Source organism: Spea bombifrons, chromosome 3 (genome assembly GCF_027358695.1).
Source record: "Spea bombifrons isolate aSpeBom1 chromosome 3, aSpeBom1.2.pri, whole genome shotgun sequence".
NCBI classification, from domain to species: domain Eukaryota; kingdom Metazoa; phylum Chordata; class Amphibia; order Anura; family Pelobatidae; genus Spea; species Spea bombifrons.
In genome coordinates this window covers 25,192,853-25,216,912 of record NC_071089.1, presented here as the reverse complement: position 1 = coordinate 25,216,912, position 24,060 = coordinate 25,192,853, and the positions used below count along the sequence as shown (strand labels likewise).

At 37.2% G+C, this 24,060-nt stretch overlaps 1 protein-coding gene across 1 annotated transcript in view; it reads left to right on the top strand.

The window, feature by feature from the left end:
* The window catches only part of SLC24A3 (solute carrier family 24 member 3), a 140,217-nt gene that overhangs the window by 111,801 nt on the left and 4,356 nt on the right, over positions 1 to 24,060 (top strand). Inside the window, exons 7-15 of the mRNA XM_053458817.1 lie at positions 5,413 to 5,487; positions 14,241 to 14,266; positions 14,683 to 14,736; positions 15,365 to 15,498; positions 15,708 to 15,868; positions 16,858 to 17,128; positions 18,437 to 18,603; positions 20,213 to 20,327; positions 20,900 to 21,012. Coding sequence (XP_053314792.1) covers positions 5,413 to 5,487; positions 14,241 to 14,266; positions 14,683 to 14,736; positions 15,365 to 15,498; positions 15,708 to 15,868; positions 16,858 to 17,128; positions 18,437 to 18,603; positions 20,213 to 20,327; positions 20,900 to 21,012 — 1,116 coding nt within the window. The remainder of the gene's footprint in view (positions 1 to 5,412; positions 5,488 to 14,240; positions 14,267 to 14,682; positions 14,737 to 15,364; positions 15,499 to 15,707; positions 15,869 to 16,857; positions 17,129 to 18,436; positions 18,604 to 20,212; positions 20,328 to 20,899; positions 21,013 to 24,060) is intronic.

The following is a 24,060-nucleotide window of genomic DNA, read 5'->3' as shown; positions in this document are numbered from 1 at the left end:
CAATTTTAGCTACAGTAGCTCATTTGTTGGATTTGACCACACAGGCCAACCTTCGCCCCCACATCCCTCAATGAACCTTGGTCACCCATCTGTCACCAGTTCACTGCTTATCCTTCCTTTGACCACTTGCTGTCTAATATATCCCACAAATTGACAGGTGCCATGATAACAAGATTATCAGTGTTATTCACTTCACCTGTCAGTGGTCATAATATTATGGCTGGTCACTATATATAGATCATTTTATTCATACCTTCTTATTCTTTGGGACAGTTTGGGCAGTCTCTGAGCTACTGTGACTGGCCTAGGGAGCTATAAAATAAATGGAGGTATGTGCTGTTACAGGTAAGACCTCGTTCTCAGTTTCCATGTGGCCACCTCGTAACTGTGTGCAGCTAAGTGCCGTCAGGTGGCTCTTCAGGTAAGGTAGACTGGTGGCTGCCCACTTCTGGTGCTAGTCCTGCCACTCCCCACCTCTTGCCACACACCCCAAAACAGATGTCACAATATTGACACTTAGATTGTTGGAAGGAATGACCTTATGTGTCATTCTTGTGAAATCTTTTCATAACAGTTTTACAGAGCCGTGAAAATGGGAAATGAGAGATTAATAAAAATGTGCATGAAATGAAATTACTTTTTCTGTTATCTCTTTGAAACAACATTGTTACAGTGTTAGACAGCTGGATAGTTCACCTTTATGGTGGGTTTCCAAGGACCTTTACAAGAGAAAAATAACATTATAAATGTGGCTGGGGAACCGTGTCTTTTTGTACCTGAAGCATTATCCACTGTGATCAAACCAGTACTGGGCACAGCACTCAAAACCAGTTGTGTCTGAGGAGAAAACTAATGGACAAATTGCTGCTTGGAGAAAATCGGGCACTGCTTAAAATCTGTTAACAACACACAAGACTAATATTTATGCGGGCAAAAGACCACCTCTTCCGTGATTCCTTTAAATTAGTTATTAAATTATGCAAAATAAACAGCAAAGGACAGTTTCTGATGTTATATTCCCAATCTAGGAGCAGATTTACTTAAGAAATATCACCTGCCATCACAAGATAACATTACACTAGAAATGTCATGAAGACGAGGATATCCTTTTAAAATACATATTTCAAAATAAATATTCCCTATCACAAATAATTAATACCATTTTTATTCTCATCTTTTGTTATTGTTATATTCATTTTAATGGTTTACATTTTATTATAATTGTTTACTTTTTATGAATGTATTACTTAAAGATTATTTATTGGTATAATTAAACGATTCACACTTTTATATAGCCAGGTGAAAATTCTCTGCTAAGCTTCTTGCTGTTAAAGTATGCGACATATAAAATAATAACATAGCAATAGCGTAACTACTATTATTCATCCCACATTTTAATGCATTCATATTTTCTCTTAAATTATGATCAGTTTGGAATCGTGTCATTTTATTTGACCTGGTAGTATGATTCTGCTCTTAATGTAAGAAAGAAAAAAAAAGGTTCAGCTGAGTTTCTGCTCGCTTTTAAAAGCTAGAAATTGAAAGCCACTGGTTTCTAGGAGAAACTGGATTTTTTTTTCTGAAGAAACATCTAAGGTATCTTTGTTCCTCAAAAGCATAGTGTGAGATCTAAAGGCGGATAATGAAGCCTGGATCAATTCACAGCTGGAAACCACGTGCACTTTTAAAAAGTGTACAATTTGTGCTGCCATCCCAAAATCCTTTTTTTTACTATTATTCAGAGAATTCAACCTATTAATGACAATACTTCATGTACTCATCGCATAACTGGCAGTGGAGAACGTTGGTCTGGAAAGTTTTGATGTGTACATACATTATATCTTTGGTATGAAAAATACGTTTCTCATATTACTGGGCCTGTTTTAGATTAATATTTTCAGCAATGTTATGCATTTTTTTTGTGCAAACTCATGTGTTTTTTTTTCTAAACTTGTGGGACAAGATCATGTTGCATGCTTTTGCTAAAAGTCACAGTAAGGTTAAAACCTTTGTTGTTCCTATCCACTCTATCTTGTCGTGACCCAAATAAGTCAATAAATACATTTACTATTTTTTACTCTTATATTTTGTACCGGCAGCCTCGGTACAACATGGATGAACCAGCATGGCGTCCATGCATTCAATCTTTATAATTTTTATACTTTTTAAACATATATACATTTTTAACTTAATATTTTTGGTCCATCAAAAACCAAAACAGAAGATATGTAATATGTTCAAATGAATCTATAATCAGAATATTCAAACCACCGCTGTCTACACTGGCTTTTCTGATTCAGCGGCATTGATATAAGCCTTGGGAAAATCAGTGTGTGAATTAGAATTAACAGGTGAACTTAATCCCTGCTACATTGACTACTACGTTTTGTCCCACTCATGTTTTGGGGAAATGGTAGACACTCAGTTATCGCTGTTCTTAAAACGGCATCCTCTCTTTAAATGCAAGTGCAGTGTCATCGCTTGATTTTCTACTAAATGACCTTATTTCAGTAGACTATCAAGCAGCTTAAGATCTCTGCAATGTAACTTAATTGCTTTAAGCCCTTTCTGGCAAAATGCAAATAATGACCTAGCAAACGAGTCCGATTAAAGGGCACTTGATATCAGTCTGCCTTTAATGCTCCCCCTAAGTACTTATGTCATTTCTCCTTGATTACTCTTCCCTTTAGCTTTTATTATGAACTGCTATTTATTTTAACTTTGCCCCCACCAAGAACTGTTAAAAAAACCCCAGAAGTGTTATGAGGCAAATAAATATACGCATATGTCTATGACTGTATGTTTATATACTGTAGGTAGACAGAGGCTAAAAGAAAATCCTCGTATCGCACAATATGTACTAATATGTTTCATAATTATCAGTGATATATGTATTTTATCAGTGATTTATTTATCACTAGCCACTATCCCCTTGGCCTCCAAATCCATACTGCTAAGAGGCAGGATATGATTTCGTGTCACTGTTAATGACACGCGGTTGGGAACAACTTGCTATGGAAGCTTTTCCAATTCGGTCCAATCACAGTAAATGGATCTGTTGGGAACATCGGAGATCTCCCATGTAACCGGTCCATTGAGCAGTGGCTCCACAGGAAGCACAATCTGCCAAAAGAGCGATCTACACCAACTTGGTTACTTTGTTACAAAACCATTTAAACATTGCCATAATAATCTTCAATTCTTCAAAATTCTCGTCCCACACCTTATAATTCAGCTTTATAATGATGGTACCTTCCTTTAATTGATTACCATACCCATGCTTTCTACCCCTAATTCTGACAAAGTTAACATATGATCAGTTATCATGAACCCCTATCTAGTAGTTGGTTTTCTGAAATGTTATGCAGGCTTATACAGGGTTTAGTGTAAGGGTGTTGGCCTCTTTGCTTTATGTCACTTGTCATGTGTAACCGCGGGCGATACCAGTTGCCACAGTTCTGTCCGATTCCTAGATATATTTATGACCTTGCGTCTTGGGGTTTATAAGATCACTTATAATGAATCCCAGATGACTAACTAGTCCTGTCCCCTGACTATAGAGTTGACGTCTCAACACTTGTAGTAGTTACCGGGCCAGCAATTTGCAGAATACCAGCTATAAATAGAACCTTTTCCTTAACATACTAAAACTCCTTTAGGAATTAAGATGTCTTATTTGATATATTAAATAGAGGAACAGTAGCATGGTGGCAACACATAGATATCTATGTAGGGTTACATTTTGAAGGAAGCGAGGAGATTTCTGTGCTGTATAATGAGAACAGACTATGATTGTAAAAGCGTATTCTAATATTATATTATCCACTTCTTGTGACTGGATTATTCAATACATTACAGTGTGGGAAGAAAAGGGAAGATTGAAATGTTCTATTATTACTATGTTACTGTTTTGTTCTACTCGGAATTTGATTTTTCTACTTTCCTATGTGCTACTATTCATATATATACCGGTAATGTGTACTTGTTTACATATATATAATGTGTAGTTGATTAATGAAATATATGACAAGACTGTATATAAAACTCACTTTATATGTATACTTAGGGGCCATCTTAGCTTACTTCCCTTTCCATGATTATTCCTTCTTGTTAAATTATTCTTCAACTTTTATTGAATTGGATTGATTCAGGCAGCTTTGGCTGCTTGAGAGAGGTGACTACCGGGCTATGAAATGAATGTAGTTGTAAACGTTTGCTACAAGATGCCACTGAGCTCGTATTTGTGAGCAAACAATAGACCAACTTTATGGTTTAAGCTAAACAGATATCGCCGCATTAGCCCAGGAGAAAATGGTGTCTTTGGTTGAAGGTTAGACTTTTTATTGGGCCAATGTATAAAAAAATAACGTTACGTAAGGGCTCTTCTTCTGGTGGAACTCTTTAAAGTTAGTGATTTAAATATTGGTTCTGGAGCAGTTTAGGTAGAGATCCATACTACTGTCCTGACTTTTATTGATTTGGTTTATTGTCTTTGTTCATTAAAACTTACCATAGAAACTTACCATACATAGAACCCAGGAACTCTTCTGTTTCATGCCCTATATGAACTATTTCTGCTTGAAAACCAACCTACCAGCAATTTGTGTCCAAAAAAAACGACCTTTTTTGTAAAACATCTGCATTATACTGTTAAATATAAATCATTATATTTTTCATAATAACATTTGGAATAAAAGAAAAAACAGTAAGAAACCAAATGTCTTACCTCCTACACTTTTCAGAAGGAACATTTACCCACTGTGATTACAAATTAAGTGGAGGGCTGCAGGGTGCTCATACTCATTTGAAATGTGAGGTGCAATAAATTATTTTATCAATTAAATCAGTACTTGCCATCACACATTTTTTATGTTTGTCCACGACAATTTTGCTGGATTACAAGTATTTTTTTAAATTTAAAACCCCAATGAAACATTTCTACGTTAGAAAACTATTATTAGCAGGTCAGGTAGAACTTTCTATAAAGTAGCCTTATTAAAAGCGCCAACAACCCTATAACATGCTGACCTCTTTTAGTTTTGCCCTATTACAGAGTTTATGACATATAATATTCTTGAACATAGAGTGTAATAACCAGAGTGGTTCACATTGCATAAAGCACGCTTTATGGTGTGAAAGCCCTGGTACCTGGTACCGTGATCAGCAAGGCAGGGCAATGGAGTCTTTTAAATATAAAATATAAAAAGCACAAAAAAATTAGCAAATATTAAACATTTAAAAATAGTTGAGAAACACATGAAATTTTGTAATAAAATGTAAAAATAATAAGGATCCCAGAGATGTCAAAAATCTAAATAAAATACAAAATAATAATAATATATATCATATCAAAGGTATTCTGATGTTTCTGAACACATTACTGAAAGTTATTTTTCTTGCTTTTCTCAACAGGTGGTTGTTTTGTCATCCTGGTGTCTTTTAAGGGATGCCTTATACTATACGCTGTCGGTTATTGCCCTAATTGTGGTAAGTGCTTTTAATCTTTAAATATATCAATATTGTATATGAATTATATAGTGCCAACAATTCATGCAGCACTTCTTCCAGTGCATACATTCAAAAACGAGACCTGGCAGACTAAGGCAAGCTGATAAATTAGGTAAAGGGGGCCCCTGTGCAGGATCTTACAATCTGGAAGCCATCCAATATGGCCAGTCATATATGTTGTTTGACAGTGTCCAGCTGTGACTTTTTAGAAAATGCCGTCCTGTTATGGTGCTGTGCAAATGAGGTTCACTAGTGACTTATTATTAGACTTGGGCACCAGGGGGCTCTTCGTGTTCGTCTTCGTGCTTGTCTTCGGCAAAAAAAAAAACTTCGTATTCCGCGAATATTCGCCTGGTCCTGTCTTCTCTTCGGGCGAATATTCTCGGACATTCTTCGTGCTCGGGTTTTCCCCGGTTAAGGGGTTAAAACGGGGTTAAAGCCGCTCTGGCGCCAGGAGTTTAAATGTCCGTATGAGCAACTCTGTTGGTCATCAGCAGGGGGCTCATCTGCCATTGGTTGATGGCAGACGAGCCCCCTGCTGGCGACCAATAGGGTCGCTCGTACAGACTGTTAAACTCCTGGTGCTGTAATTGTCCGGCAGATCCCGCTGGTCTCCCTGTTCTATCATTTATTAACTGATAGAACAGGGAGACCAGTGGGATCTGCCGGGTAAGTTGCAGCATTGGGATTTTAAAAGTCTGTACGAGCGACTCTGTTGGTCGCTCGTACAGACTTTTAGGCTCCTGGTGCTGCAACTTACCCGGCAGATCCCACTGGTCTCCCTCCCTGTTCAATTAGTTAGGGGTTAACTTTGTTTTTTAAAGGGTTAAGGGGCCGTGCAAGTGAGTCTATTGGTCGCTTGCACGGCCCTTTAACCTATGGATTTCCGCTCCCGTTAACCCCTTCGATGCTGTGTTAGATAACGCAGCATCGAAGGGGTTAACGGGAGTGGAAATCCATAGGTTCGCTGTCAGGGGTTACAAAGACCGTGCGAGTGAGCCTATTGGTCACCTGCAGGGTCTTCCTCTGGCATCAACCAATTGGTTGATGCCAGAGGAGGTCCCTGTAGGCGACCAATAGGCTCATTCGCACTGCCCTGTAACCCGTGACGGCGAACTTCCGGGAACTGCCGCGATGCCGGGAACTGTCGCGATGCCGGGAACTGCCGCGATGCCGCGAAGACAAGGTAAGTTAGAAGAGGGGGGGGGAATGGTAGACGAAGACGAAGACAATCACGAAGATCTTCGTGGTGCGTGTCTTCGTCTTCGCCTACGTTTTACCGCCGCCGTCTTCTCTTCGGCGTGTCTTCGGAACGAACACGAAAACGCACTCTTCGTTTCCATGTTCGCCCGAAGACGAATGCACAAGTCTACTTATTATACTAAACTAATCTAGTAGCCACTAGCCTCAGAGGGCTAGTTAACATTGTTGATGGTTACCATATTAGTAACTATAAAATTAAACAACAATGATCAATCTTTACCGTGAAATAAATAATTATGACACAAAAAGATCTACTCACTACCCCAGCAATACTCAGTAAAACTTTGATTTCAATAGAAACTCATCTCAAGACAAGCTAAATGGACCCCAGGTTGCCAGCAAAAATTTTCAGTGTTAGGCAGTCCAGGAAAACTTTCATTGTTATTTAAATGTAACTTTCTGGGGTCCAACTTTACCCCACAAACTGATTCTGCTGACTGTGGATATTAATTGAAGATGATAACTCACATCAGCCCGACTCATTGTGTAACTGTTCAGTAAAAAGTGTAAATTATATGGTCTCCTATTTCCAACTATTTGACCACTATTTGACTTGAGGTCATGCTGTATTGCCACCTCAGTTACCTGAGGAACTGTGACTTCCCTCTCATCGCATAGTGCCTGTTTGATAAGGAAATGGACATTTAATTATACAAGTGAGGGAATTTTAAGATGAGACTAAGGGCTGATTAAGGCTGAGTCTTTACCATCTGTGAAAACAGGCAGACTAGATGGGCCGAATGGTTCTTATCTGCCATCACGTTCTATCTGTCTACTATCAGTACTAGAAAATTTGGATATTACTCGGGGACTAAAAAAAGACCAAATATGGCCTTTTGTCAACTCTGCAAACCATCTGAATGTCTTCTAGCATGTGTGGGGACCATGTTGTCCATGTATCCACTCCCATAACCCTGTATTATTCCAATATCAAATGAAACTCATACATCACAGGAGCTGTTACTAAATACCACTTGCATTTACATTTAAAGCAAGAAAACCAATTAACATTTGCTTACATTAGCTGCTATTAAAAATCAAATGTGATGTGTATTTAGAGGTATTTCCCGTAGGGCTTCATGCAGTTTCGACCTTTATATGTTATTTCATTTTTTGTTGTTTGTATGCTCCCAAGTGTGTGCGTCAAATAGTGTAACAGGCAGTCTTTTTATGCTTATTTAAATAATACCAAATTATGCCAGGCTGTCCGACATGTCTGTTTCGTGACAGTACTCTCTGTCACCGTGCCACCTTAACCTGCTTAGCTGATTGAAATTTAAGTGCAGCTTGGGTTATCATAATTAACATAATCTCGAGCTCATTATGAAGTCAACCCAACAGCTGCATGGAACAGAGGCAGTTGACTTTTTTACAGTCTGTCTGTTAGATAAGGAAACTGTTGACTGAAGAAACTCGTTATCAAGCAGTTGCAGCTGAAACGATTTGGCAAACGACCAACAACGTTGTATCAGTTCGGCTTTGGAGGACAATACCGTATGGCCGAAGCATAATGGGTTTGCATTGCATATGGGAAGCTGATGTGAAGATAATTGATTGTCAGCAATACAGATACATAACTGAGTCAAATCCTTTTGTTACAGTCTGGGCTAGGACTGCGGCATTTAGCTAGCATTCATTTTCATTTTATAATTATGGATTATGAGGATTATACATCATCTTTCAATGTGACACGTCTGGTGACTTCACTTTTTGTGAGCTATTTGGTTAATGTTTGGTTTATGTGGTTCCGATTGCATCACTTACAGTCACGTGTATGAGCAGGGTTGCTTTTAGGCAAGAGTGGGCAAAGTGACAATAGTGGGACCCCTTGTCTAATCACTTGTCTAATCCTTAATTTTTGGTGGCATAACATAAAATGTTGTATGCGCCTCTTCATTTCCATCCCCGTTTCAGAAGATTCTGGTTATAAAATATGGGAACGCCGTCTTTGGAAACTGTGATTGGTCCTGCTGGCATGTTATTGGCCATAAACTCTTTTTTTACATGTTGTTCATTAGATAAAGAAGCCATGCACAGGTGGGCATCAAAGATGATATCAAAGGAGGAGAAATGTTAGAACAAGAAGGCATGACCTAAAAATAAAGGTTTAGGTGCTTACTGAAGTTTTACTTTACAGAGGGTGGTAGAGCCTCCAAGCAACATTGGTAAATGTTAATACAGAAGAAGAATGCATTGGATAGGCATACAGCTACCATGAATCTAAGACAAGACCAAGGATTGATTAAGGTTTCATATCCCAACTAGAGCATTGGAATTGGAATTGCTCATATAAACTGTCATATTCTATATTTATTTTTCCATTAAATGTTCCAAATCCCTTTTGGTTTGTAGAGCTACTCCAGAAAATAATGCCTGTCTCTGTATGTTCAAACTGCTCTCCTACCCCCTTAATGATGCGTAATGGTACAAGAATGCCATCGGATTAAATACTAACATAACTCCCCATACGCATCAGCAAATTTTGTTTTCCCTGAAAGTTTTTTTTTATCGCCTTTCTTACTTTATTTCTTTCTGTGGATTATATGTCTTTGAGATCCACAAGTTGTTTGTCTCAATTAAAGGTCATCCGTCACTGTAAAAATAATAAAGTGCTGCCTACACAACGTGCCAGACTTGTGACATCTTACCTCGAGTATTTGAGACATACCGAGATTTAAGAACAGTAAAAATGGCCTCAGCTTACACCGGCGATAGCTACATTTTGAAGTGGGTACTTGGGTACAAATGCTTTATATTATTGGCTACATCTTATGTGAAACATGGAAACAGTGGTAAAAAAAATATGATATTGGTGGCACTTGGTTGTCCCCCACCTCCCAGATTTAGAGAACGTTTAGTTGAACAGCATATACAGCATTTCCATATTGTTTGCTGAAGAGCTTCATTTGAAGAATATATATATATATATATATATAGAGATATATATATATATATATATATATATATATATAGATATATATAGATATATATAGATATATATATATATATTAGTGTTATTGATATTAATATGTATTCCCATGGTCATAGGAATACATATTAATATATGAGACTTAGGAATAACGATACCTTTAATGCAGCTCAGACATTTATAAAGTTACGATTACAAGAATGAAGATATGCCTGCTAATAAAAGGGAAGTCCGATAACTTAGCTCAATTATAGGAACTAAAAGTGTATTTGTAGAATTATTTTTCTCCGTCTGAAAGGATAATTTGTGAGAATATTTTTTTCTTGTATTGTCCCTGCTTTGTGTTAAGTTATATTCTAGCACTGCATCCTTTTTCAAATCCATTACTAGTACAATTTATCTGGCTGCAATTGCCTTAAACCTCTATTGGAATGAGAAATTGTTAAGGATGCGGCAATTGTACTCCTGGCAGTCGGAGGGGAAATCTCTACATCAGCTACTTTATACCTAAACATGATTGGATTCATCCTTCGTCTTCATGAGGATGTATACAGTAATTTAAGGCAATCAGAAAGTACGTTTAGCTTAAATGTAGCTGAGAATCTTGGCCAGCTATTATAAAATACGTTTTCCAACTTAAGGTGGCTTTACAACAAAAAAAAGGCTATTCTGGGTTACCACATGCATTGACCCTACATGTACTTTACATTTTCAACGACACTTCAATCGTAAAGCGAAGCTGACATAAGTAAAACCCAAATTTTGGTTGAGAAAGACAATGAATTGAAGGGTCATTTATGTGGAATGTACTTCTACTGAGGAATTAATAAAAATAATGTTTTTTTTATATTTGTAAATGTATATTTGTGTTTTGTTGGATACATTGTTTTGTTTGCTTTTACTAGTAGGGAAGATAATGTATGGATGCTTGCTCTCTAATGCATCCTTCTAGGAAAAAGCTTTGATTTAATGTTTGTTTGCCACATTAATTAGTGTAAAGTGAAGATAACAGATAAAAGAATTCTAGAAGTAAAAGCAAATACAGCATATTGGTGTCCTCTAGTGGTGACCTGTATAACTTGTTACAGCAAAGGGTTTGCTAGAGCCCCAAAAGAATTTCAAACATTTAATTTGAGTTGGAAATATATAGAATGCACAAAAGCGCTGATTCCCTTAGCCCCGACCTTATACCTGCACCAATAAAGATCCAAAAAAAAGTCAATCATTCAAAAACAAGAAGAAATAATGTGCTACAATTCTACAAATGTCTCAAATGATGAGCCTTCGATAGAGTTGGTAAATGAAAGGAATAAAAAAGATTAAAAAAATATAGTGTCTTCAATATATAAAATTCATTCATTTACAGAAGCAACAGAAGGCACTTCAGAAAGCTACAGCGTATAGTAAGACGATTACTCCATAGCTGAAGACAGTGTTACACTATATATTTTTTGTCATTTTTTTCTTTTTTATATACCGCTCTATCAAACTCTCATCATTTTGAAGACATCGGGTTGTTATCTTGTCTATTTGTAAATTTGTACCACTAAATAGATAATTTCTTCTTGTTTGTTTATGATTTACCTAAAAGCATTTGTGCAACATATAATATTGAAATAGATCGCCCTTGGTATGCTCTCTATTTGTAAGTCAATCTGGTTATAGGTTTAGAGAAACCGTATTCCACAATAATAACAATTCTCAAGTATCCTAATCCGTGAGTATGAAACAGCAGATATATTCTGTGGGTGAAACCAAAAGTGTTACATTTAATGGCCAAGACAAAAATGTCAGAACTGATGAACAGAAATAGCACGAACAATCAAAAATGGTATGGCTTCACATATTTAAGGTATACTTACAGAGTTCCCTATAGAGATCAAACAGTTAATAGAGTAAATTGTTTAATTAATTCTAATTTCCATTGATATTCCCTTCAAAATGGGAGTTGATGAGCCCCTGGATTATGTTAAATCACACTGCAGACGGAACTTCAAAAATCCAGGAAGATCAAAAGAGGGTTTTTGACTTTCACACCGCATCACCGAGGACCACAGAATGCTCCAGCAATTTAGCCAAATTACTCTATTACTAAAGTAGCATCTTATTCTTATGATAAAGATGGGAGCAGCACGTGTCTTATTAAAGGCCTTACTTTCTTGAAATACCAATCAGTATTGTAACAGATAAGTTAACATTAATTAAATAGAACTGTCTTGCAAAATGAAGAAAGGTGTCAAAAACCAGCACATGATCTAAAAGAATTCAATGACTGTTTAGAAACAAAGTAATGGACATCTATCAGTCTGGAAAGGGCTACAAAGCCATTGCTATGGCTTTGGGATGTCCGTGAACCACAGTGAAAGCCATAATCTTCAAATGGAGAGAACTTGGAACAGTGGTGAACCTTCCCACGAGTGGTCGCCTACCAAAATGTCTCCAATATTGCATCGTTGACTCATCCAGGAGGTCAGTGGTCACGATTCCACAATAAGAAAGAGGCTGCAAAAATAGCATCCATGGGAGAGTTGCAAGGTGAAAACCATTGTTGATCACAAAAAAACCCACAAAAGCTCATCTCAACAATGCCAAAAAACATCTTGGGATAATATTCTGTGGACTGATGAGTCAAAAGTAGAACATTTTGGAAGACATAGGTCTCATTATATCTGGCATAAAGCCAATACAGAATTCCACAATAAGAGCATCATACCAACACACTGGTGGTAGTGTGATGGTCTGGGGCAGCTCTGTGCTTCAGGACCTGAGCATTAACTATTATGAATTAATAGAACCATGAATTCTGCTGTCTGCAAGAAAATCCTGACGGAGCCTGACGGCCATTAGTTTGCTCAAGCACAGTTGGTTTGTGCAGCAGGACAATGACCAGAAGCACACAAGCAAGTCGACCTCTAAATGACTAAAAACAAATTAAGGTTTTGGAGTGCCCTAGTCAAAGTCCTACCTTAAATCTGATTCAGGTGCTGCGACATGACCTTAAAAAGACCAAAATTGCTCTCCAGTGGTGTTAAAGACTTGTTGCCAGTTATCGCAAAAGGTGGCACAACCAGTTATTAGGTTTAGTGAGGCAATTACTTTTTCATACGGGTGATTAACTCTTTACCTTCAACAAATGAAATAGTGATTTAAAAGCTGCACTTTGTGTTTACTCACGTTGCCTTTGTCTTATGGTAAAACTAGTTTGATAGGATAGGGGAAAATACTTTTTTTCATAGCATTGCATTTGGAAGCAACCAACTCCATCAGCATCTCAGTTCTTTTATCTCTCATAGTGACCAGAGACTGTGATTTTTTATTTAAGATAAAGAAAATACATGAGGCTTAACCCTACACTAGCCACAAATGAATCAGTGTGACTTCCTCTTCACACAAAATTATAAGTACAAAACATCAAAGGAAGGTGATTCATGTGGTTAGTGAACACCTCCAAAAATAGAATAAAGTCTTTATAGAATAACTTTTGTTAATTCACTATGAAGTGGAGATCAGAGTCCCAATCAAAGGCTGGAACTTCTATGTCTCAATAATGATATCATAAAAAATAAAGACATATATATATATAGTGTATTTTATGTTAAAGGTTGCACTCGCATATGCAAGATAAAAGCAAGCCATTTAAGATAAGTGGTAGGAAGCTGTCAGAATTCTTCTGCCAACTTCAAAGTAGTTTAAACATAAAAAGCAAAACTCATATATATAGTGTAATAGCGCAATATTTAAGTGTTAAAGTATTGCACTCACATATATTTATGTTCATAGAGCTCCTTCATAAATCAATAGTGTGGATCTTCTTTGTATGTAGTGATGATGTGTTCCAACATAAAAAATAATACAGTGCAGGAGTTCAATACACAGAATATATATATATATATATTAAATATTGCAGTTACATGCAGTGTAGGAGACAAAAGACTGGAAATCTTCTTCCTTTGTGTGCTTAGGGGTATAAAGAGCAAAGCCAAAATATAATATATTTCAATTTATTATAAAAGGCAATATCCAAGGTATTCCCAAGCAGATAATAGAGGTTAGAGATCCATGGAATCAAATAAAAAATACACAAAAAATATAAAAGCTACAAAATCAAAATAACAAAACTGCTCAGAAATGGCACGTACCACGTTTTACCACAACAAGGCTTCCACCAGGAGTGCAGAAGCCTTTTTGTGGCGAAACGCGTTGCAGTTCCTGGCTTTCTGGCTAGCTTCAATGAGCAGGTCTCTGGTGTGTGACACTAAAAGTAACAGACTAAGACAAACCAATATATTATTAGGTAAAGAGGGCTGGCATGCTTACAATCGAGTGTACACGAAGAAGACCACATTCAAAGAAACATAATATTTCTGTTTTTTTTCTTGTTTAGTTTTTATCCGTTTAGAATACCCAATCTGAGTAATGTTATATGGACCTTTACAGATTTCATTTGGCTGCTTACACATTATTGTAGAAGATGCCTTAATTCTAATATCATATGTATCCTATGTAGAAGTCACAATTTGTTGTTTTTTTTCCTTTACAGTTCATTTATGATGAAAAAGTTGCATGGTAAGTAAAGCAATGCTATTATTTTTAGGACACTGATCCATTTAAATAGTTTGGTTATTGCTTTGCTTCAATAACCAATGTTTTTCTTGGCGGAACTGAGAATGACAGAACGCATCTTTAATGGCAGTAGGGTACAAATCAAAAATGCAGATCTGTTCAAGAGATGAAATTATATTTTGGACATGACCTCTGTAGCAGCCTTTTAATTGTAAACTGCATTTACCTTCATCTACAGAATTGGCAGCTATCTTAATGTGGTTGGAGGTTATCTTTACCAGTGTTATGTGATTGAGTATAATGACCTGCAATTTAGTTTGTAGTAGACATTCGAGTCTATGTATTTGTTTATTTTGCTAGCAATAGATAGCACAAGATCTTCACAAACTGCTCTGACCAGCTTGTATACCTCTTTCCAGGTGGGAGTCCTTGATTCTAGTCCTGATGTATGCTGTTTACATTATTATTATGAAGTAAGTATGTGATAGTGATTTATTCTGTTCTGTAAGTTTTCTTTTGAGCTTTTATTAGACCTTTTATCAAACCTCACATCATGAACATGTAGCGATTGATAGTCCAAGTCAGCCAAAAAGTGGAATCTTACATACTGCAGTTCACTGAAGGAATCTTACAATGGCGCCTGCTTAAGTAGCCAAGGAAGTCAGTAGCATTTTCATGAATGAGTCCACATCATAGGTGGTCATCATTGCTAGAAAACCTTGAATCGCCTCAATTTTCACCAATCTCACTAGATAGAGGCACAACTGACTTTGCTTCTTGGAGAATTCACACCTTGTTCTCCAAAATTTTAACCAATTGTGTAAAGAGGTTCATAATATTAATCCTACTTACGTAAATACCCAAGAACCAGTGTAACTAAATTGGTTACTAAAACCTTAAAAGATACGTTAAAATATATTTGTTTAGCCTCAAATTACAAACGTAGTGGATTTTGGCGAAACATTGATTAATCTTCCAAATTGCACTAAAACCATCTTCAATGGTGATTTTTTATTGCTTGCTTTATCCTTTTATGATGTTTGAAAACATGTCGGGAAATACAACATAGTCATGTCTCATTGTGACTGTTATTTAACTCAGGTTTAATTCAAACATACACAATTGCTTTGAAAAGAGTTGTAAGGGAAGAGCAAACCTGGCCAATGGATTAGCGAGTAATGTGGAAATAGATGACAACGTCAACTGTGATGCCACCGTGGTTTTACTTAAAAAGGGTATGTCTTTTATGAATATCTTATTAACTTATTATAAATATATAAGAAAGCAACATATGGAAGACTATCATTACAAACAATAACAGATAGCAACAATAACATAATTGAGTAAAACCCTACTTGTCTTAATACGATTATATGATAATGTGGCTGTGGGGTTTTCACCACTGATGTTGTACTGTTAATAGAATGTTTTGGTTTTCTCACAGGAAACTTCCATCGCAAAACCTCAGTGATCATGGTAGACGAGTTACTGTCCGCCTACCCACACCAGCTCTCGTTCTCTGAGGCCGGACTCAGGATCATGATAACTAGTCACTTTCCCCCCAAAACCCGACTCTCAATGGCCAGTCGAATGTTAATAAACGAGGTCAGTCATTTTAGTTTATATGACTAATGATATGGAGTAATGCTGCACATAGCCAACTAAATTGATTACACATTTTATGATAACATTTTAATACATGGTCAACTGATCAACTGATATGTAACTATTTTTTATTCAGTATGTTATATGTAATATTCTGTAAAATGTCTCATGCCTCAGCCATGTCTCAGTATTTCATATCTCTCTATGACCTGTCAGCCAGACTGCACTTGTGAAAGAATCGGCTTCAATATGTAAAATTTCCAAGCAGGGGCATAACTAAAAACCACTGGGCCCTGATGCGACAATTGCCTTGCCCCCCCAACTTCAACAGCTAGTCTGTGCCATTATTGCACCCACACAACTGGTCTGCGCCTTCTTTGCCCCTTACAACATATGTAAACACACTTACACAAATTACACACATTACACACACTCCATCTCACTACACTTACACATCCATGCTCACACACACACACAATTACACATCTGTGCTCACACACACAAGTACACATCCATGCTCAAACAAACACAAGTACACATCCATGCTCGCATCCATAATACATACATATATACAAACACATATACATATATCCCACCCCCTCTCTCTCCGCTACTGCAATTTTCTCTCTGGCTGCTCACGCACAGGGGTCACGTAACATAACGTGGCCCCGATATGTTCCTATCTCTCGGTGCCGGTTCAAAAAGATAATAATAATGTATCAACAGTTAGAGTAGCTGTTTTGGCTTAATCTTTGGGCATGTAGCAACCTTTTTAGGTTCGGTAGAAGATTCCTTGCTGGATCCTGAGTGCAGCTGAACCCAGTAATGTATTTACTTTGTTCAGTGACTTAGGGCTGACTCAGGGTGATGCCATGGCTGCCACCCAGAAAATACCTCCAATATAATATGCATATTATATTTTTGTATGTATGCAGCTACGACATGTGTTCAGTTATGATACCCATGTACTGATATGGTGTTTTTTGCAGAGGCAGAGACTAATAAACAGCAGAGGGTACTCAAATGGCGAGTCAGAGGTGTCCATAAAAATCCCCATCAAACATGCAGTAGAGAATGGAACAGGCCCTGCAAACTCAGCAGAGAGGAATGGCAACGGCACCAGGAGGGATGAAGATGTTCCTGAGGCCGGGAATGAAACAGAAAATGAGAATGAAGACAATGAGAATAATGAGAATGATGAAGAGGAGGAGGAGGAAGATGATGATAATGATGGGCCCTTTACTCCGTTTGAGATTCCCGGTAGCTATCTGTTTTCTAATTTGCCTTTACAAAGTTGTGTGCAGTTTTAACAAAACACCAGCAGATGTCCCTAGATATCCAGTATACAAAACCCTTGGGCTAGGACTGGAAACTATTTATAGGGGGAAAATGATTAAAGGGCAATGAGCTAAGGAATGAAAAGTTAGAGGTTTTTTTTATCTCTAGTAGGTTAAACATCTCAATTTCTAAGATATTCGCAAAGCAAAAATGAAACATTTATGAAGCCTTAACATTACCTATAAGCCGGTTATTAAATTATGTGTTTATAAAAGAAATGAGTAAAATAATAAAAAAAATAATATGTCTATTTACAAGCAACATTTTGTGTATTGACTGATTGCTCATTTCAAATATTTGTAACTGATTTAAGTAACTAGCCAAAACCACACAGCAGAAACGTTAAGTTAAAAAGCTTTATCTTCAGTGACATGTCCGCTATAAGTATTGATGTTTAGTTCTAAAATGCTTTGCATCCTCTTATGAAGACATCTGTAGGGCAAGATGTTAAAGTCTGCAAGCTGCGCAGATTTTTGGTGGATATTTAAACTGCATTGCATTGTTCGTATGAAGCATGTTAATGCGCATATCTGTCTAGCGCTTTTTTCTTTCGTAACCAAATTTCCACAGATGGTTTGCAACAGAAAAACATCCCACTCAGTTTTCACAGCTTTCTTGGACTCTTTTCAGATATTTGTGTGCTGTGTTAAATCACACTTCCCTAAAATGTTCAAAACACCACCCGTTGTTTCCTGTCTATTTTAAGAATTGCTTCCAAGTCAGCGGCGAGCTTAGGGTAACTGGCACTTTGTTGCGGAATTTTGGTCATGCCCCTATTGGCGAGTGTGGCTATATTATTGAGCCCAACCCCTTCCTGTGTATGCTCCACCCCTTTCTTGCATATGTTCCATGCACATGCATGAACAGGCTCAAAATGCATTGTTTTTAATGGGTTTTGGGACCGCTCATTGTCCTTAAGGGGTTAATGAAGTATTAAACGTGAAATTGCACCCAAAAATGCTTAGTTTATACTGGACTGGACTGGACACGGAACAACAGCGAGCAAGCAGGAAATCTAAATACACTCCAACGTAATTTATTGTAAATTACAAATATTCCACAAATTCTTAAGGTGTTAAATAGCAAGTAAAGAGCTTGTTCACACATTTTGTTCCAGATTCTTAGAATTTTTAATAAATAAATAAAAACTATGATAGTACAACTTTTACAGGGAAAAATGTCTTGTATTTTAATGCCTTTTTTTTTTTACTTGTCCTCTTTTGGAAACAGCTGGAAATGCCAATAGACTGAAATGGGTGCTAACTTGGCCCCTATGTTTCCTCATGTACTTTACCGTGCCCAACTGTTCTAAGCCACGCTGGGAGAAATGGTTTATGGTCACATTTGTCGCCTCCTCCATCTGGATTGCTGCCTTTTCTTATGTGATGGTGTGGATGGTAAGCGATTTATATTTTTAACCTTAAATCTGGTTAGCAGGTATAGAAAATCATGCAGTAAAAACTTTTTACTAGATGGACATGTTCCAACTTTTTGTTGTAGAGAGCCTCACATCACTGAGAATCATATTTTGGTACCTGGATTTTAGTAAAGGTACATACCAGTGCGCCCCCATACAGTCCCACCAAGGAAGTCAGTTTCTGCACCTGTGTGTTGGGGGTCTCATCAGACCCCTATAATTCTCACATGAGCAAGCACTGGTGATAAGTATAGTGAGCATGTGCACTGGTAAGCAGGAGATGTGTTGGGGTAAGTTCCATAGGAGGGATTATGCTGAACCTCTCCATGCATTTGGAGGGGGGGGTAATTAAAAGGGGGCGCTTAGCTCTCAATTAAATTGACATACAGGTCACCATATCCACTTTAATGCTCATAATGAGTGGTATTCACAGGTAGTGGGGGTTCTATGGGAAGTCCACGTGCATGGTGCAGCCACCAGACCATCATTTGGCATCACTCTGGATAACAATGATCTAGGTGACAGTCATGGAAAATACGACACTAAACGCAGTAGAACAATCACTTCTGACCTTGAATTTGATTATTCAGACAGCAAAAATGAAAGGAATTTGAAGTATTATTTATACCATCAGCTGAGCTTCTTTTACAGAATGGCTGCAAATAGTTTTAGTTTTCAGCTCAGCTGAGCAGACTTTCCACGGAGCTAATATCTCTGTGATTAACGAAGAAATGCAGTCTCTGTTATGTCATACACACCTACCGCTCACCAAAAGAAATGTCTCCGAGCCAACACTTCCTAAAATACCATGCTAATAATGCAATAAAGGAGAAACCCTCGTGTTTTTCTAACCTGGAAAAGGGTATCTTATGTCTTACACAGCTGAATGCTTATAAAACACAATCATGTTTCAGTGAACTGATCCAATTTTGTTGAATTCCCTTATGTAAAAATATTACATTTTTTACAATGTTTGCCAATCTCTAGTTTATAGCAAGATGTCTGCATATCCATACGCGTCTATAGTACATAGCATGGAGGTTTAAAAAGCAAAGAAACATAAAAAAGGAAATTCCCCCGAGCCGCACCGATTGCATAAGGCATTATAATTACATTTTTAGAGTTTTAATTATCCATACTTAGTGGCTTTTTTTTCACAAACAAGACCAGCAGCGCAATTTCCTCTTATTACTGGTCTCTGAGCCAGAATGTAAATACCACTGGGTACTTCCAGTAAGGACTCCCTCGCTTCTTAAGTGCTCTTTTCAGATGACACATTGTGACTTTCTGTGTTATAGCTAAATACTACTTTACCCGAAATAGATCGATAAATGCTTACATACTCTTTTCATACAACTTTGGAGTTTGGGCTTGATCCCTAATACTACACAAAACTCCCCTGTTGAAAATATTGTACTTGTAGTCATTACTTGACCTGAAATAAATGAAATCAAATATAACTGATGACACTGGAGATTATGTTAATTAATTTCTCGTGGACAGGCTGGACTCTACAGTAAATATGTAGGTAAATATGTAAGTAAATATATTTATTGTGCTGATGTTGCTTTCATGATACGTGTTCACAGGTCACTATAATCGGATTTACATTGGGAATACCAGATGTAATTATGGGTATCACCTTCTTGGCTGCAGGGACCAGTGTACCAGACTGCATGGCTAGTCTGATAGTAGCACGACAAGGTACGTATAGCCCATATATAGTTTTAAGTACTTGTATAACTTATTGGAACATATCTTTTTAGCTATTGTAGGGTTTCGATCAAAATAAAAAAAGTAATGTTTTATTATGTTTTGACCTAAAATAAATTAGAATGGGTATGTATAGCAGTCTATAATGTCCATGGTGTCATCACCTGCCCTCATATGCAAACATCCATTGTACTGCTCGCATTGCTTTAGAAGAAGATTTTTTTGAAATAGTTTATTATCTCCTATTTACTTTGTATTAAAAGTTTTTTGACAATCATTTACTGTCCATATGTCATAAGATAACTGAATCTAGAAAACACGGTAGGATTTATATCACAGGTGCACATGTAGCACCTCGGCCCACCCTACATCCCAAAATACATAGTAAAATTAAGGTTATTGTGGATATAATAACGATGGAATGGAAATGGCGGCCAAGGTGTCTTTAAGTCAGCCACACTTGGCTTATACCACATACTCGAGGAAGTAGCTTTCCAGGCAGGTGAAAAGTACATGTGAAAAATAGCCCGTTGTGTCTTCTTTTGTATTTCACTTGTGTGTAGGTATGGGCGATATGGCTGTATCGAATTCCATCGGGAGCAATGTATTTGACATCCTTATCGGACTCGGCCTCCCTTGGGCATTACAGACCCTGGCGGTGGACTATGGATCATATGTAAGTTGTCATTATTCATGCTTTTTTCAGTGATACAACCCTTTGAGATACAGAAAAGTGAGCAGGTGTTCCTAATCTGATTAACCTTCAGGATTATCACAAGATGCGAAACATGTCAGAATGTGTCATAGTACTTTAACTATTCTGAAACTAGCGTAATGTTTAATTTTTGGAGATTAATTTTCATACCTTATTTGGTTTGGATGTGGTTTGGGCAAAACGAAAAAATGCCTATTGTTCTGAGTCATAAATGCAATAAAGCTTGTTGGTGGAGATTGGGTAAGCATGTTTCTACAGATTATATGGATATCTCCCGATACAGCTTGTGTACACTGACAGACTTATGTATTAGAGTTACTGTTACTGGAACTTTTGGGGGCACACTGCAATTTTAACTCTCAGACAAATACTCCTCCCTCCCTTATACCGTTCTTCATGGTAAAGGCTAAAAAGGCAACCCCCGTGATCTCATAATAGGGAGTAGGGATGTCCCTGCCAGGGCTATTGCTAGGTGCACAAGTAATCAATACAGTGACCCAATACAAAGTGGGCCAAAAATTATTCAGACAATTTTTTTTAGTCCATCCGGTTCAGCTGAAAATCGGTGGTCATTTAACATTCGGAAATGAAATTCATGTCACTCACCCTAACAATTACATCAACAATTCTTACCATGCATTTGCGGCGTATGGAGACACTGCATGAACAAACTCTATACAGCAATCATTCTGTGTACTCTTTTTGCATTTCTGATCAGACTCATGTCTTACCCATGAAACTCAAACAACCAATGCTGGTTATTCAACTAATTTAAACTTAACTCTCTTTTTGGTTATCAATCAACCACTGCATGGTTTGTGTAATGTCTTGTAGACAAGGTTGATTAAGTCTGAGAGGTTAGGAAAACTCCACAGAAGAGAGGGAGAGAGAGAAAGGGTAACGTCTGCAATAATTAACACCAAAATGTATCGATACAGAAATGGTTTACCTGCATAGGCATCTACAAAGCCTTTACGCAAGGCACTAACACCTTGGTCCAGCGATGGTGATGTATATGGGTTAAATCAGGTAGTAGAGTATAAAATATTTTTTTCTGTAAGGTGCGTTCCCCTGGCTTTGTTAGTCATTCAGAGATGCGAGGGAAGTACGTTTTCCATTAAACCTTTGCTGCGTAACACATCCTTCCTTTAATTCTTCAGCCTGTATAGCACACATGTTTTATAAAGCTTGCATTACCATTCAGTGAATCGGCATGCTGTAAGGTGCAGCTTCACATAAGCTTACAAGACGTCACAAGTAACGCCTGCAGAATATCTTACTCTGTGAACAGCGGTCCTCTACAAGATATCACAAATTCCTTTTCTACTCTAAAGATGAAAAAAGCTGAAACATTCTTATGAAGTATCATCTTGCTATATTGAATACTTTATTTTTAAACATCAAATAATACTTACGCATTATTATTTGATGGGCGTCCCATATCATTTGTTTATTTGGGGTCCCTTCTGAATGCAATTTTCAATTTATCACAAATGTGTTTACTGTCGTCTTCAGGACTAGAACAGCAGTATCCATTTTTGTGTTAAACCATGTAAGGCCCCATGTAACTGCCGTGCACAAACGTTTGACAATGTGTATCATTCATCTAGCTTAAGGTATTATATGAACCCTTCGTGTGCAGTATCTAAATAAATGCCGCTACTTTTAGACTAATAGAACTAATTTGTATAAACGTGCTTGACCCACTACACATAAAATATTTACATTGAATTCTGCACACGTTATTTTTCTGGGGCTAGAAAAAATGGGATTGGCATACAGCCACCGGCATTACTGAAGATTAATATTGATATTGCACTAATCTTAGCACAAACTGAAGTATGAAGAAACAGGCTGTTTGTAAGAATTCTGGAATACGTCCATCACTGTAACATCCATCTCTAAACTTTTTTCTCCTCTTGCTTCCGACAGACTTCATATAATTATGATTTGGAAAAACAAAGGGTTTTGTCAATAGTAAATGCTATCCAATTTTACTTTCTTCCAGCTTTCTATTGGCTTTACATTAAAATAACCTCCTGCTTAAGTATATATATATATATATATATATATATATATATATATATATATTGGTTATTTTATTATATAACCAACATTACACAGATTTATTTCACTGATATGCCCCTTTAAATAGCGTTGAAGTTGAAGAGTCATTGTGGTGGTCAAAATACTAGTAAATAGACATTCCACTAACTATAAAGAGAAATATAGTAACCCATAAAAAAGAGCTGAAACTCTTCCTACTAGTCAGGAGTTTGGACCTACTAAGCATCTGTAAGGACAGAAAGTTTTGTAAAGTTATGCTTGCAAGGAAGCTTCTTCTGTTACGGGTCCAGATTAGAAAGATGTGCACAAGCTTGATGTTGGGTTGGTCCTGGCATTATTCATGACGTTCTGGAGAGTTACATGAGTGGAACGAACAGCAAACACCGAATCCCATGCTGTAAGAAATTGAGGTCATTTCCATTTAGCAATGGACTGGGAATCAAAATCCACCCTGGCACTTTAATGCAACTAGTGTGCCCAATGAACAGTCTAGCCCTGTGCCCAATCAACCGTATTATAATTATTATTGTATCCTTCACTGCCTGATTCCAGTAAAAAATAAATACACTATGTAACAAACAATTAATGTCAATTTTTCATGAAGTCAGTTCTGTTTTCTTGTACAGTCGAGTATTATTTCCCCCGGGTAGCCACACAGTCTTCATGCACAAAAAGAAACTTGACATCACACGCTACCTTCAGGAAAACATAGTTGAGAGATTAAAGAAGGTGACACCTTTGCAATTTTCCAGCTGGTTTTCAGCATAAACTAGTATCCCACTAGATACGGGTGATGGGGCTTGATGCCAAACTTTAAGAATGACAAATTGGTTACAAAAAATAGAAATGAAGAAAATATACAGCTGGCTTATTCGATGAGTACTCCAAGTGGAAAAGAAACATAATTAGTTTAGTCTGGCTAATAACAGCAAGGAATTGAGG